The sequence below is a fragment of the Nomascus leucogenys genome, chromosome 4 (genome assembly GCF_006542625.1).
Source record: "Nomascus leucogenys isolate Asia chromosome 4, Asia_NLE_v1, whole genome shotgun sequence".
Taxonomy (NCBI): Eukaryota; Metazoa; Chordata; class Mammalia; order Primates; family Hylobatidae; genus Nomascus; species Nomascus leucogenys.
The window spans coordinates 106758396-106774948 of record NC_044384.1 but is presented as its reverse complement, the minus strand read 5'-3'; the positions used below and the strand labels follow the sequence as shown (position 1 = coordinate 106774948).

Sequence of the window (16553 nt, the reverse complement as noted above, 5' to 3'; positions counted from 1 at the left end):
CAAATATTTTTCTACTATAATTTTTTTTGACTCATGAATTACTTAGAAATGTGATTTTAAATTCCAAAGCCTGTGGGGATTTCTAACTTATTTCTCACATTGATTCTCAATTGCATTGGGATCGGAGAATGTGGTCTTATGTGACATCTAGTCTTTGAGTTTTTTTTGAGACATAATTTATGGATTAATAACCTTTTTTAAAGTGTGTCATGTATGCTTGAGAAGAATATGTATCCTTGGTACAAGGTTTTATATTTTTGCTAGTTTTCTTGTCCCTGTAATCTATTGATACTTCAGATACTTATTTTCTCAAGTTCACAACAAAATAACATTGAATGAAGTGAAATGGAGGACCTGCTGTGGACTCTTTTATTAGGTGTATATACAATTAGAATATAGAATTAGAATATATCTTCCTTTTATTTTCATCTATAATTCTTTATCCTATACTTTCCTATCAACACATTTTGCTTTACAAATCTGTTTTATCTGATGTTCACATACCACTCAAAATTCTTTTGATTACCATTTGCCTGGTATATGTTTTCCCATCAGTCTTTCTGTTTCTTTTTTTTTTTTTTTTTGAGTCTCACTCTGTCACCAGGCTAGAGTGCAGTAGCATGATCTCGGCTCACTGCAACCTCCGCCTCCTGGGTTCAAGCTATTCTCCTGCCTCAGCCTCCCGAGTAGCTGGGACTACAGGTGCATGCCACCACACCCGGCTAATTTTTTGTATTTTTAGCAGAGATGGGGTTTCACCGTGTTAGCCAGACTGGTCTCGATCTCCTGACCTCGTGATCCACCCACGTGGGCCTCCCAAAGTGCTGGAATTACAGGCGTGAGCCACCGTGCCCTGCCAACAGCTATGATTTATTGAGTGAAGGTGCCAAGCACTGTGCTAACTTCTTTTGTATAGATTATTTTACTTAATTTTCAATATGCCCTTTGAGATAAAGATACTAATTTCTCCATTTTACCCTATATACACTGTTACCCTTCTACCCAAAATGTGGTCCTCAGAACATCAGCATCACCTGAGAGCTTGTTAGAAATGCAGAATCTCAGGCCCCACCTCACACTGAATCTGAATCTGAATTTTAACAACATCCATAGATGATTCATATGCACCTAAAACTTACATGTTCTGTTCTATGGGGTAGGTACCCATATTCCCATTTTACATATATGAAGGCTGAGCCTTGAAAAGGTTCAGCTGGCCCCAGACCTCACCTAGTAAATAATGGAGCCACGGTTTGAACTCATATGCATCTGATTCCAGAGCCTGCATTCTGAACTTTCATGTATCCTGCTTGCCATAGGGAATAGAAGGGAAAAAATACTTTGTAGACCAAAAGCTGACAAAACTTTGGGCTTAAAGATAATTTACAGATTTTTCCTGTCCAACATTCTCATTTTCTAGGTAAAGAAATGGGTTCAGAGAGGTTTTGTGATTTACATTAGGTTAACACAAATAAAGCGTGGCAAAACCAGTTCTAGATCCTATGCACTCTGATTTCCTGTTTGTTCTCTTTCTGTAATGTGGAAAGGGAACACAAAGGAAAGGAAAATAACTTCAGCTTATTCCTTAATGGACCAGTAATCTTTCTCACCACCCTTTACAAATTTCCTACTGATTTTGGTGGCTGTTGTGTACCATTTGGAACTTGGGATAGTATAATTTATCTTATAAAGCTAGATAATAATGGAAGGCAATAGATATTCCTCACCCCTGTTCTAAAGAGAAAATATGCTTTTTGTAAATATATTTCTTTTTCGCTATGAAAGTAATTAGCTGTATGTTAGTATTTTTCATAATAAAATGAGTGATTCTCAAGTGCTTATTTTACATTTTAAGTGTACCTACTCTTGTTCCTTTTTTTTTCCTTTTCCTTTTTTTTGTTTTTTTTTTAAGATAGTATCTTGCCCTATTGCTCAGGCTGGAGTGCAGTGGCACAATCATGGCTCACTGCAGCCTTGAATTCCTGGGCTCAAGAGATCTTCCCACCTCAGCCTCCCGAGTAGCTAGGACTACAGGTTCCTGCCACTGTACATAGCAAATTATTATTATTTTTTTTTGTAGAGGTGAGGTCTCACTATGTTGGTCAGGCTGGTCTTGAATTCCTATCCACAAGTGATCCTCCAGACTTGGCCTCCCAAACTGCTAGGATTACAAGCATAAGCCACTGTAACTGGTCCTCTCATTTCTTTTAATATGGTGTTGTCCTCTCATTTCTTTTGCATAGGTGTTGTCTGGAGGATGGAGGAACAGACGTGTGGCATCAACATCAATGAACAGAGAATCGTCTAGGTCTCATGCCGTCTTTACAATTACAATAGAGTCAATGGAGAAAAGTAATGAGATTGTGAATATACGGACCTCCCTACTCAACCTGGTGGATTTAGCAGGATCTGAAAGGCAAAAAGATACCCATGCAGAAGGGATGAGATTGAAGGTAAGAATGAAATTATGGTCTTCAACTTGTGTGTGAGTTCTTAACTAGCAGTCAATACAGTCGTGATGTATAACAATGTCTCAGTCAATGAGGAACTGCATTTATGATGGGGGTCCCTTAAGAGTATAATAGCTATACCACATGGCTTAGGTATGTTGTAGGCTATACCATCTCAGTTTGCATAAGTATATTCTATGATGCCCACAAAACGATCAAATTTCCTAACAGCACATTTCTTAAAATGTACCCCTGTTAGCCGGGCACGGTGGCTCACGCCTGTAATCCCAGCACTTTGGGAAGCTGAGGCAGGTAAATCACGAGGTCAGTAGATCGAGACCATCCTGGCCAATGTGGTGAAATCCCGTCTCTACTAAAAAAATACAAAAGTCCGCTGGGCTTGGTGACGCGCGCCTGTAGTCCCAGCTACTTGGGAGACTGAGGCAGGGAATCACTTGAACCTGGGAGGCCGAGGTTGCAGTGAGCTGAGATCGCGCCACTGCATGCCAGCCTGGGTGACAGAGAGAGACTCTGTCTCAAAAAAAAAAAAAAAAAATGTATCCTTGTTAACTGATATATGACCATACCAAGCCAAGTGTTTTGAGGGTGGCAAAGAAATAAGAAATTGTTCCTATTGAAAAGGAACAGAGATTTCTTTTGTGGAACAGTGAATGTAGATGGGATAGGGCAAGTCTGTCAGTAGCAAAAATGTTTTAATTCATACCAGAGGGGATAAGGGTACAAGAGACAACAGGGGTCAGAGGAAGAAGGGTGCAACGTGGACTGCTTGTGGAACGTGTGGAAAAGAAGTAGTTCTTGACTTGCGAAGGATTTCGGTAGGGAGAGAGAAACAGGAAATGCATGCCTGGCAGGGGGCATCTCAAGGGTTATTGTGGATGCAGAATGAGTGTAGCATTTGGCATTTCAGCATGGCTCAATGGATGGGTTGGTTAGAGAGGCAAGCAGGCCCGGATTATCAAGGACCAGGAGTGCCAGGCCAAGTTTGTACTCGACTCTGTGAACACTGGGAAACACTTAACATTTCTGAGCAACTAAGTGATTCATGAAGAAAGCCTGTTTTATAGAAACTTAGTCATCTGACCCACTGCTGTTAAGATTTTAGAAGGGAGAGCCCACAGAAAAAGATGACCACTCAGGCTGTTTAATATTTCAGGTGTGAAGGGTTCAGTACCTAGTCCTAGGCTAAGGTATCAACAGTGGGACCAGAGGTTCTATGTAATATGTATTGTCAGTATGTGTTCTTATATATATATATATATATATATATATATATATATATATGAATTGTCAATAAAATATTTCTAGAGTCTATAGTTTAGAATATACATGGGCAAGGGGAGAGGAATTGGAAAGGAGGAGGGAAGAGATCTACTTTTTTCATTAAAAGTGAGGATTTGAGTCGCCTGACCTACATTTGAGGCAGTTTCAGGCAATCTAAAGCTCATATTTCTTTGTTTTGAGACAGTCTCACTCTGTCACCCAGCTGGAGTGCAGTGGCACGAACTCGGCTCGCTGCAACCTCTGCCTCTCGGGTTCAAGCAGTTCTCCTGCCTCAGCCTCCCAAGTAGCTGAGATTACAGGCGCCTGCCACCACACCCGGCTAATTTTTTGTATTTTTAATAGAGATGAGGTTTCACCATGTTGGCCAGGCTGGTCTTGAACTCCTGACCTCAGGTCATCCGCCCTCCTTGGCCTCCCAAAGTGTTGGGATTACAGGTGTTAGCCACCACGCCCAGCCTAAAGCTCATATTTCTATTGAGATATGAGGCTTAATAAATATAGCATATGGGCTGAGCACGGTGGCTCATGCCTGTATTCCCAGCACTTGGGAGGCTGAGGTGGGAGGATCCCTTGAACCCAGGAGGTCGAGATTGCAGTGAGCTGTGATTGTGCCACTGTGCTCCAACCTGGGTGACAGAGTGAGACTCTGTGTCAAAAAAAAGCATATGCTTATAATAGGACATATACCAAGTCTGTTCTAAAATGCTTTATATATATTAATTCATTTAACCTTCCCAACACCTCTGGGAAGTAGGTGCTATTCTTTCTATTTTACAGTTAAAGAAACCGAAGTCACACAGCTAATAAAGGTAGAGCTGAGATTCAAACCGAGCTGCTACAGTACTCTCAACCATGCCACTAACCACCTTTCTGATTTACTGAATGATAACAGCAGTGACTCTGAATTCAGTACATCTTGCATTATAATTTTGACTTTTTCTCTTTTTTGTATACTCCTTCCACTGCAGACCCAGTTTTCAAAATATGCTACCTACAGTAAAAATCTAATGTAACATATTTAGCTCATTTTTTCCCCCCACCAAGCGTCTGTTTTAAAGTAGTTTTTATTATCCTTTACAGAATTAAACTGAATATTCTCCTCAAATAAGTTCATCAGTGGCTTTGGGGGCTGTATGGGTGAGTTATTAGGCATTGTATCCTTAAATATTTTAGCATAAAAGGATTGAAAAAAGTACCTATTAATGCACTACTCTAGCTTTTTTTCCCTATTTTTTTCTGGTCTTTATCTCTACCTATAGCTCGGTTTCAAACTATTACAATCATGAAGTGACATTAATATTTTTTTTTCTTTGCATGATTTTTGTGTTTGTCTTTTTTTGTTGTTGTTTTTGAGACAGGGTCTCACTCTGTCACCCAGGTTGTAGTGCAATGGCACAATCTCAGCTCACTGCAACCTCCACCTCTTAAGCTCAAGTGATCCTCCCACTTCAGCCTCCCAAGTAGCTGGGACTACAGGCATGTGCCACCATGCCCAGCAGTTTTTTGTATTTCTTTGTAGAGATGGGGTTTCGCCATGTTGCCCAGGCTGGTATCCAACTCCTGAGCTCAAACAACCTGCCCACCTCGGCCTTCCAAAGTGCTGGGATGACTAGCGTGAGCCACAGTGCCATCCTGTATTTGTCTTCTAATACTAAAATTACAGTGTACATCAAATAGGAAAAGGGTAGGGATAGTTCAGCACTTCTTTTTTGTTTGTTGAATAGTTGTTCTTTATTAACATTGTCCCTGACTTGCCTTTTCATCCAAAATTTTCCTCTGCTAGATATATTTTCATTCAAAATACCAAAGAGTAACCAATGTACCTAAATTTTTGTTCTTTTCCGTCAACACCTTAGGAAGCAGGTAACATAAATCGATCATTGAGCTGCCTGGGCCAAGTGATTACAGCACTTGTCGACGTGGGTAATGGAAAACAGAGACATGTTTGCTACAGAGACTCCAAACTTACCTTCTTACTACGGGTAAAGTAGATCCTTGGGTTCCTGGGCTCCTTGTGGTTATGCTAAAGTTGATAGTGGGACAATCTCTCAGCCTTGGTGGCAAGAGTATACATTTTCTTTGCTTAAAAAGATCTTGTGATTTCTCACCAAAAATGTGTTCATTCCTATCGTTAAATAGGATTCCCTTGGAGGTAATGCCAAAACAGCCATAATTGCAAATGTTCATCCTGGATCCAGGTGTTTTGGGGAAACCCTATCAACACTTAACTTTGCTCAAAGAGCCAAGCTGATTAAAAACAAGGTAAAATACTGGCGTATACTTCATTAAATAAATGAGAAAAATACTAAAGCTTGCAGTATGCCATTTTTGTGATTGCTCTAATATTAACATTAACTTTTATTTATTTCTCATTGTATGCAAAATTTCTATTTTATCTTTCCTACCCTTCTATATCACACATGTAATTAGAGACCTAGGTTAGATGTTATGGTTGTTATTGCTTGACTAGTTTTTTTTCTTTTTTTTTGAGACACAGTCTTGCTGTGTCACCCAGGCTGGAGTGCAGTGGTGCAAACACAGCTCACTCTAGCCTCAACTTCCTGGGCTCAAGAGATCCTCCTGCCTCAGCCTCCTGTGTAGCTGGAACTACAGGCATGCAGCACCATGCCAGGCTAATTTTTTTTATTTTTTTATATTTTTATTTTATTTATTTTTTATTTATTTTTTTGAGACGGACTCTTGCTCTGTCGCCCAGGCTAGAGTGCAGTGGCGCGATCTCGGCTCAGCTGGGACTACAGGCGCCCACCACCACGCCCGGCTAATTTTTTGTATTTTTTAGTAGAGACGGGATTTCACCGTGTTAGCCAGGATGGTCTCGATCTCCTGACCTCGTGATCCGTCTGCCTCAGCCTTAATTTTTTTATTTTTTTGTACAGGCAGGGTCTCACTTTGTTGCCCAGGCTGGTCTCAAACTCCTGGGTTCAAGCAATCCTCCTGCCTCATCCTTTCAAAGTGCTGGGATTACAGGTGTGAACCACTGTACCCAGTTGACAAATTTTTTCTTAAGGGAAAGCAAATTAAGTATGTGAGTCTTTCTTCCTGCCAACAGCCAATCAATCAGTTCTGCAGCAGACATCAGCTGGGTGTCTTCTGATTCAGTTCCATTCTGACACTTTATGTCTGGAGATAGGGTGAGATCTTACAGGTTCAGGGCTCAATCCTACAAGACTGCTCCCAACTTCTGATGCCAATTGCAAGCCCCAGCTTGTCCTATCTGTGCTTTCAGACCAACTGGCTGTAAATCAGGAGGTCCATGTTGCCCCTTTCCCTGGGTAAATCAGAAGACTATGGATCTAGTCATTTATTTCCATGGACTATGGAGTACTTGTAAGATGAGGAGGAAAAATCATTAGAGCTTCCTGACCCTAAGTCTCTTAAGATTTACTAGAAGTCTTTGGAGATTATAGAACTGCAGTAATAATTAGAATTATGAAGTCACTGATGGGACAGTGATGTCAGAAGTACAGTAGTACCTTGTAATGAGGCTGGCCATAAAAATCAGAAGCAACTGGAAATGGCTGCTTAACACACAGAAGAACAAAACCAAGAGCCTTCTACTAGTCACTCTCAATGGTAAGCCCTTTGCAGCCTATCAGTGGAAAGTGCCAGAATATCTGGGACTTGTTTAAGGATGTGCTGTTTAAATTTTTCTGTGAGCAAATTGGGCTTACAGCAAGAATACAGGAGACCTTGGGGCTGTCACAGGGTGTTTTTTTCCTTGCTGGAGTATTGGGTATTTCACAACTGAGTCCTCTGACCTGGTTGGTACTCAGCTGTTAGCACTCGTTATCACCCTTTAGGCTCTGTGGACCTTTTTAAAGATGTATTTTTTTAATTAATCAACTTTTTTTTTTTTTTTTTTTTTGAGATAGAGTCTTGCTCTGTCAACAGGCTGGAGAGCAGTGGCGTGATCTTGCTTCACTGCAACCTCCGCCTCCTGGGTTCAAGTTCTCCTGCCTCAGCCTCCCGAGTAGCTGGGACTACAGGTGCATGCCACCACGCCCAGCTAATTTTTTGTATTTTTAGTACAGACAGCGTTTCACTATGTTAGCCAGGATGGTCTCGATCTCCTGACCTCGTGATCTGCCCACCTTGGCCTCCCAAAGTGCTGGGATTACAGGCATGAGCCACCATGCCCAGCCAACTTTATTTTTATAGCGGTTTTAGGTTCACTGCAAAATTGAACAGAAAGTACAAAGAGATCTCATATATTCCCTGTCACCACACATGTGTGACCTCCCCCACTCTTGACATCCTGCCCCACAGTGGCACATTTTGTTTGTGAGTCCTTTAGCCTTTTAGAAGTTGTCCTAAATAAGACATTTCTTTCTGCCGAGCTCAAGCCAGCCCTGCAAGTCATCATGCACTTAGAGGCTAGGCTCCTTCCCCGTAGGGAGCTAGGAAAGAAGGGAAATGATACTCATTGAGGTGTTGGCTCTTCTCCATTGGGAGGGTGGGGGAAGGCTGTCGTTCTCAGGGAAAGAAGTATTAGGTGAACACACCCGGATCCTAAGGGTGACCCAGCCTAACAGCTCAGGGCTAGTCAGCTGGGGGGGGCAGAGAGCCTGGCTGGGGCTGTCTCTCTCTGGCTCCAGGTCTGAAGGCACAAGAAAAGGAAGCTTCCTCCCTACTTGAGCACACTGTGATTCCTGTGTCCTTTTGACTATGAGGTGGTCGTGAAGTTTTGTTTGATGTTCATCACTAAAAATCATACCAAACAAATGTAAACACAGGACTATACTACTCAAAAAGCATTATTTTAATGCTTTTTAAAAAATTCCTGAACAGGCAGTAGTAAATGAAGACACCCAAGGAAATGTGAGCCAGCTCCAAGCTGAAGTGAAGAGGCTCAAAGAACAACTGGCAGAGCTTGCTTCAGGACAGACACCACCAGAAAGCTTCCTGACCAGAGGTAGGAGGAGCACGCTGTCCTTTATCTTGGGGAAGACTGTGTACAAATAATAGTTTAAGAGCCCTTGGTGATAGACACAACACAATAAGGCAACCCAAATTTTTCTACAGTTATCTCTTTCTGCTTATTTCTCCTATATAGGAACATAGTGCTTTGTTTGTAATCAGATACAGATACCATAGGCAGTGAGAAGGGGGAATTAAAATAATTTTGAATAATATATAATAAGTGCTAAAAAGAGATTAATTTCATTTAGATCTACTTCTACGTAGCATACATAATCTATATATGTTTACTATAGGATAAGAGAGACTTATTTTTCTTCAAAGAATAGCTAGTAGAGAATTAATTAACTGGAAATCCATAAAGGCAAGAGGGTGAATTATTAACATATCTTAAGAGGTGCACAGCACCCTGGGACTCCTCTAATTTTTAAAAAAATCTACTTCTACTTCTGTTACACCATATGTACTCTATTGTGCATATTAACTATATAAAGAGAAACTTATTCTTTGAAGAACAACTAATAAGTGGAATGGTTAATTTGAAATCCATGATCTAGTGATGACAGTCTCATTTTTTTTTTTTTTTGAGACGGAGTCTCTCTTTGTCACCCAGGCTGGAGTGCAGCAGTGTGATCTCAGCTCACTACAACCTCCACCTCCTGGGTTCAAGTGATTCTCTTGCCTCAGCCTCCTGAGTAGCTGTGACTACAGATCCACGCCACCACGCCCAGCTAATTTTTTGTATTTTTAGTAGAGATGGGGGATCTCACCATGTTGGCCAGGCTGGTCTTGAACTCCTGACCTCAAGTGATCCATCTGCCTCAGCCTCCTAAAGTGCTGGGATTATAGGCATGACCCACCGTGCCCGGCCACAGTCTCATTCTTTTAGATTAGTTGAGAGCAATCAATTAAAGGCTATCTGTTCTCTTGGTTTTGCAATGTGTTAAATATTTTTTTTTCATCTTCCCTTTCTTATTGGATCAATTACAGACAAAAAGAAGACTAACTATATGGAGTATTTCCAGGAAGCAATGTTATTCTTTAAGAAATCTGAACAGGAAAAGAAGGTAGGAAATGGAGTTAGTAATAAAGGAGATTCAAGATAGTTTTTTGCTGTGTGGTTTTTATTGCCTTACTGAGTGAAATAAATAATACCAAGTCAATAAAGTAATGGAAGGTTATGAAAAATCAAATTTTGCCTTTAAGATTAAATTTGAAGTTAGTATTTGTTGCTAGACTTACGAAAATTTAGGGAAGTCGAATTATTTTTCATGTTTAACCAAATTATGAATTTGTCTTTAAGTCTCTGATAGAAAAAGTTACCCAATTAGAAGACCTCACCCTCAAAAAGGAAAAATTTATTCAGTCTAATAAAATGATTGTGAAATTCCGAGAGGATCAAATAATACGCTTGGAAAAGCTCCACAAGGAATCCCGGGGAAGTTTTCTGCCTGAGGAGCAGGATCGTTTGCTCTCAGAATTAAGGGATGAGATTCAAACTCTGCGAGAACAAGTGAGTATAGGGCATCTATAATATTTCTAAAAATAAAAGAAGTTCAGAGCAAATCTAAATTTGTCAGCAAGTGCTCGTTCTTTAATACAATGGAAATTGTTTTAAGTGAATTCTTCTGACAGTGTGATTGCATAATTCCTTTACCTGCCTTTTTAAAATAGTTAAAGGGAAGAGAAGGGGAAAAGGAAGAAGTTGTGACATTGCTACATAGTATGCTACTCTAGCAGGCCACGCAGAATTTCACCCAGTGGGCAGTTGTGGTTATCTGAGTCAGTAGGCTCTTTAGAGTTGTGCCTTTTAAAGTTTTTGTTGTTTTTCCTTTTCCTTAGGGAGAATGGATAGGTCATACCGGTACATTGCGGGAAAACCCAAAATCTCTTATCAGCTTCTTGTTTATCTCTCTGGAGTTTTTAATGAATATTCAAACTAATATGGGTGGCTATTTTTACTTTTGTTTCTCCTGTACACTTTTTTGCACTTTGCCTTTTTCAGTTAATCTTGGTTGACAAGATTAATTTGGTCCTTGTTCTTTTCAGTGTGTTGATTTTCCTAGTCTCCTTTGCATGAAAAGCCTGCCACGGTGTACACCCTTGTGCTTACCTCCTTAGGTGGGTGAACATTTCAAGGGTCTAGACTCCAGCTGAGAATAGCAGAGTTACAGGACATGCATATTTTCAAACTGATCACAAATGCCAAGTTGCTTTCCACGGTCGTTGCAGAAGGGTACCACCAGTAGTGCATGTGCATACCTAGTTTTCTAATGGCTTTTTAGAGGAACTAATTCACTAAGGAAATGTTTGTAAATATATAATGCATGTAATTCTTCTATGTCACAGATAGAGCACCACCCCAGAGTTGCAAAGTATGCTATGGAAAATCATTCCCTCAGGGAGGAGAATAGAAGACTGAGATTATTAGAGCCTGTGAAAAGAGCTCAAGAAATGGATGCCCAGACCATTGCAAAACTAGAAAAAGCTTTCTCTGAAATAAGTGGCGTAGAGAAAAGTGACAAAAGTAAGAAATGATTGTTGTATATATGTGCCATATAGGAAGGGGCTGTTTTAAAGAACATTTTTAGTGCCTTGTGACTAGGGTCTTCATTTTAGCCTCCAGGCCTGCTATGCTAATGTCTTATACACATATTCTTTTATGTTATAGAAAGGTATTTACTAAACTTTTTTTCTCAAAAATCACTGAGCATAAACTATGTAAGCTAATAGATATAACAAGAAAATACTCATTGTGTTTGTTTTATTGATAAAAAGATTGATTCAGATACTATGTTAAATTTCTACTTAATTTTCCTGTTTAAAGTATTTGAAATGAAAAGTGTTTAACTAATCAAACATGAATAAAAATAGAGTTGAAATGTTTATCAATCTAATTAAGCCTATGCAGTATAAGAGATGTAGAAAGGTCAGACTCATAGCACAGTGTTTGGGTCCTGGTGTTGTGGTTACCAATGCATGCACTCTCTAGTTACATACTACTTTCATAAGTTTGCATACTATGTGAAAAGTGGTTTAGTTAGTACTAAATCTGCCTTACAGTCTTGACAGCTGTTGGTTTCATACCCTGGGATTTGGTAACAAAGTCTGTGTTTGCCCCAGTCTTAGAGTTAATATTTTCACGGTCTTTTATCATAGACTTGGCCTTGGTTTCCTTTTAGGTTGAAATTGAGAAAGTTCTAATGTTTTTATTCTGCATTCATAAAGAAGACTGCCTCTGCTTTTTAAAATTTCATTTTTTAAGCCTTCCTCCATTCTGTTATGACTGAATAGAATAATAAGAGTCACAGTAACTGGATTGGGGAGAGACTTAAGATATTAGATGCAAAATTACTGTCAGGTTTTCTGTTGTTTTTTTTGAGATGGAGTCTCACTCTGTCACCCAGGCTGTAGTGCAGTGGTGTGATCTTGGCTCACTGCAACCTCCACCTCCTGGATTCAAGCGATTCTCCTGCCTCAGGCTCCCTCCTGGGATTACAGGCACACACCACCACACCGAGCCAATTTTTGTATTTTTGGTAGAGATGGGGTTTCACCATGTTGGCCAGGCTGGTCTTGAACTTCGGGCTTCAAATGATCCACCCACTTTGGCCTCCCAAAGTGCTGGGATTACAGATGTGAGCCCCCACGCCTGACTTAGGTTTTCTATTTTATTTAAACTACTTTTCCCTACAGTGCCCTTTATTTTGTTGGCCATTTTGTTTTGGCCTCCATAATACCTTGACTTACTCCCTTCAGAAGATACTAATGTCTGGATCTCATCAGTTTCTAAACACTGATCATTCTCTAAACAACTTTTACATGGTCTTTTCCCACACTGAAACTCAGTGGACTCTCTTCAACATATTCAGTGTTCTAGGCATTTCCTGAAAATTAATATTTTCTACCTGGTAGATGATACCGGGTTCTTACAACTTGCTGCCCTTGCTATTTGTTTCCTTTTCGAAATAATTCCTTAGCTGTTAACATTAGCTGCTAGCACGAATTCCTACCAGATTCACTGGCTGCTGTTTCTCTGTCTAGCATTAGGCGTGCCACACTTTTGCCATTGTTTGTTCTTTCTTCTAATGGGAAAGATGTTGCCTTAACTACACTTCTCAATCCTGTGGCATCTGCTTCTTAAACATGACTTCTAATCCCTGTTGGCACACTGTGTCACATCCTGTGCTGAGTTATAAGCTTTTGTATTTTAGGGCTCACTTTCCAACCCATTTCTCATTTTTCCTCCTTGTGGCCCAAAATTGATACCTGACAGAGAACTTAGAAAATGTGTCCTGTTATTTTTGTTTGTCAAACACTGAAGTTGTAAAACTAGGCATGGTGGCATGCACCTGTAGTCCCAACTATTTGGGAGGCTAAAGCAGGGAGTTCACTTGAGACCAGAATTTGGGGCTTTAGTACACTATGATCATGCTTGTGAATAGCCACTGTACTCTAGCCTGGGCAACATAGTGAGGCCCTGTCTCAAAAAAAAAAAAAAAAAAAAAGACTGAGATTGTTTTCTTATTAACAGATCAGCAAGGATTTTCTCCTAAAGCTCAGAAAGAGCCATGTTCATTTGCAAACACTGAGAAGTTAAAAGCACAACTCCTGCAAATTCAGACAGAGCTGAATAATTCAAAGCAAGAATATGAAGAATTCAAAGAACTCACTAGGTAAAGTCTAAATACACATGCATGCACATTTATTTTCTTTTAGTGTTCATTTGCTGTAGTGTTAATATTGATAATTCAATTGGGCATTTTACTTTAAATATTAAACTCTCATAGTAGCAACTACTTTGACATGAAGAAAAAGAGCGTGCTTCTAGCTCTTTACTAATATATTCAATGAACTAGATAATACAGGTGTTTAAGCAGTTTTTTCCTGTTGAGAGTCTATTGAACTTGCATAGTAAATTATTTAAATTTAAATTTGATAATCAGAGTTGTTAAGATTTTTAGGAAGTATAGGTTTGTTAATATTCCTACTTGATTCTCATGATGTAAAAACAAAGATAAATCACATTCATATTGTAACTAAAACCAATCTTACCCTAAAATATAAACAAATGTTTGGTTCAAAAATGACATATCACACATGGTATAATCATGGACTATTTGTTTGGGCTTTTGAATTTGAGCTCTACCATTTACTAGTTGAATCCCTTAAACAGTCTCTGAGCTGTAGTTTACTGAACTGGAGAATGACGAGAATAATCTGAGAGAATAGAGAATATCTCTGATTTAGAGATAACTATAAAGTTATGTGAGAGCATAAACTGTAAAGTACTCTATAAATGTTTGACATTATTTATTACCTGAAATACTCCGTTTTACAATATCTATTAGGAAAAGGCAGCTAGAATTGGAATCAGAGCTTCAGTCTTTGCAAAAAGCGAACCTTAATCTTGAAAACCTTTTGGAAGCAACAAAAGCCTGCAAGCGGCAAGAAGTTTCTCAGCTGAATAAAATTCATGCTGAAACACTTAAGGTAGGTCATCTGAACAATACTTCTACCTTAAATCAGTGCGATGTCATTTTATTAATAATGGAGAGAGTCTGCACGGTCTATCTCCAGATGCAGATGACATCCCATGCAGGTAATTAACACCGGTGTCACACTGGTCCTTGGGTTACTGCTAGCAACCCCACTGATGTATCCCCCCAGTGGTAGGATGGGGTAGGAAAGAATTCAGCATTTGGAGTCAAATTCGAATGTGCCGTTAACTTTAGTCAGGGTTTCCTAACTTTTGAGCCTTATCTTTCTTTTCTCTAAATTGGAAGTAAAGGTAATTTACTTGCAGAGTTTTAGAGTACTAAATGAGATAGATAAGATGCCTGGTACCTTGTAGATATCAGTAAAATGGCATCTGTTGCTACAATATAACATGTCCTCAAAGTTTTCAGTAGAATAGAAACCCTAATGGGCAAAGACCGCTAAGGGATCACAGGTGCCACTGGAAATAACACGGGAGGGTTTTGTCCTAAATAACCACATCCCTCATAAAAGAAAAAAAAAATATGCGAACAACTGAGAATGAGGAGAGAGAAAGGAAGTACACAAGGAAAACAAAAGGTTGAGGAGGTGATACTGATTTCAGCTTTTGTATCCAATTTTCTGAAGGTTAAAAAATTTTTTCCTTAGCTGGGTGTGGTGGTGCAGGCTTGTAGTCCCAGCTATTTGGGAGGCTGAGGCAAAAGGATTGCTTGAGCCCAGGAATTCAAGTCCAGCTTGAATTCAAGTTCTTTTCTTTTCTTTTTTCTTTCTTTTTTTTTTTTTTTAAGACAGAGTCTTGCTCTGTTGGCCAGGCTGGAGTACAGTGGTGCGATCTCAGCTCACTGCAACCTCCGCCTCCCAGGTTCAAGCGATTCTCCTGCCTCAGCCTCCCGAGTAGCTGGGATTAAGGCGCCTGCCACCATGCCCGGCTAATTTTTGTATTTTCAGTAGAGATGGGGTTTCGCCATGTTGGCCAGGCTGGTCTCGAACTCGTGACCTCGTGATCTGCCTGCCTCGGCCTCCCAAAGTGCTAGGATTACAGACAAGAGCCACTGCGCCGACCTCAAGTTGTTTTCAATAAAAGAAAGAAATAGAGAAGACAGAAAACCTTTCCTTATGTCTTAGAATATAAATAGATGTTTATTTATAATGGTTATTTTTAGTAGTGGTGCTTTTTGTGTCACTTAATGGAAGACTACTTGTATTCATTTGAATAGGTAACTTATGTGACTAAAATTTTCCTTTCTTTTCTTTTTTTTTTGAGACAGAGTTTTCCTCTTGTTGCCTAGGCTGGAGTGCAGTGGCATGATCTTGGCTCACTGCAACCTCTGCCTCCTGGGTTCAAGCGATTCTCCTGCCTCTGCCTCCCGAGTAGCTGGGATTCCAGGCGCCTGCCCCCACACCCAGCTGATTTTTGTATTTTTAGTAGAGATGAGGTTTCACCATGTTGGCCAGGCTAGTCTCGAACTCCTGACCTCAGGTGATCCGCCCATCTCGGCCTCCCAAAGTGCTGGGATTATAAGTGTGAACCACCGCTCCCAGCCTGTGACTGAAATTTTCAAAGGTATTTAGTAGCAAATTTCTTTCCTTCTGTTGTCCTTCCAGCCAACCAAGAACTGGAGGCAATCAGTGTCACCAGTCAGTCAATGTTACCAAGTATTTTCTTACTTTACACAAATGGTAGCATAACATACACATCATTCTACTGCTTGAGGGGTGTGTGTGTGTGTGTGTGTGTGTGTGTGTGTGTGTGTGTGTGTTTTAAAGCAATATTTTACAGTTTGTCCCATGTCTGCAGGGGAAAAAATATTCTCCCCTTTTTTGTTTCTGTTTTGGTTTTTTATTTGTTTTGGCAGCAGCTCAAGAATGTTATGTGGATATATAATGATTTATTCAACCTGGAAAATCCTGGGTTTTTTCCTATACAGGTAGAAATTTTAAAAAAAATTATTTTTGCCGGGCGCGATGGCTCACGCCTGTAATCCCAGCACTTTGGGAGGCCGAGGCAGACAGATCAGGAGGTCAGGAGATCGAGACCATCCTGGCTAACACGGTGAAACCCCGTCTCTACTAAAAATACAGAAAAATTAGCCGGGCATAGTGGCGGGTGCCTGTAGTCCCAGCTACTTGGGAGGCTGAGGCAGGAGAATGGCGTGAACCTGGGAGGCGGAGCTTGCAGTGAGCTGAGATTGCGCCACTGCACTCCAGCCTGGGCAACAGAGCGAGACTCTGTCTTAAAAAATATATATATATATTTTTAAATTTTGATTGATTTATTTATTTTTGGTTTTGTTTTTTAGAGACAGGGTCTTGCTCTGTCACTCAGGCTGGAGTGCAGTGGCATGATCATGGCTCACTGCAGCC

The 16553-nt window shown here is 40.1% G+C and overlaps 1 protein-coding gene across 2 annotated transcripts in view; it reads left to right on the top strand.

The window, feature by feature from the left end:
• The window catches only part of KIF15 (kinesin family member 15), an 89441-nt gene that overhangs the window by 27238 nt on the left and 45650 nt on the right, over positions 1-16553 (top strand). For both annotated transcript variants that reach the window (XM_030811982.1, XM_030811983.1), the window contains 9 exons: positions 2244-2453; positions 5609-5734; positions 5892-6014; positions 8562-8685; positions 9681-9757; positions 9994-10203; positions 11040-11217; positions 13225-13366; positions 14042-14183. In XM_030811982.1, the coding sequence (XP_030667842.1) occupies positions 2244-2453; positions 5609-5734; positions 5892-6014; positions 8562-8685; positions 9681-9757; positions 9994-10203; positions 11040-11217; positions 13225-13366; positions 14042-14183 (1332 nt within the window). The remainder of the gene's footprint in view (positions 1-2243; positions 2454-5608; positions 5735-5891; positions 6015-8561; positions 8686-9680; positions 9758-9993; positions 10204-11039; positions 11218-13224; positions 13367-14041; positions 14184-16553) is intronic.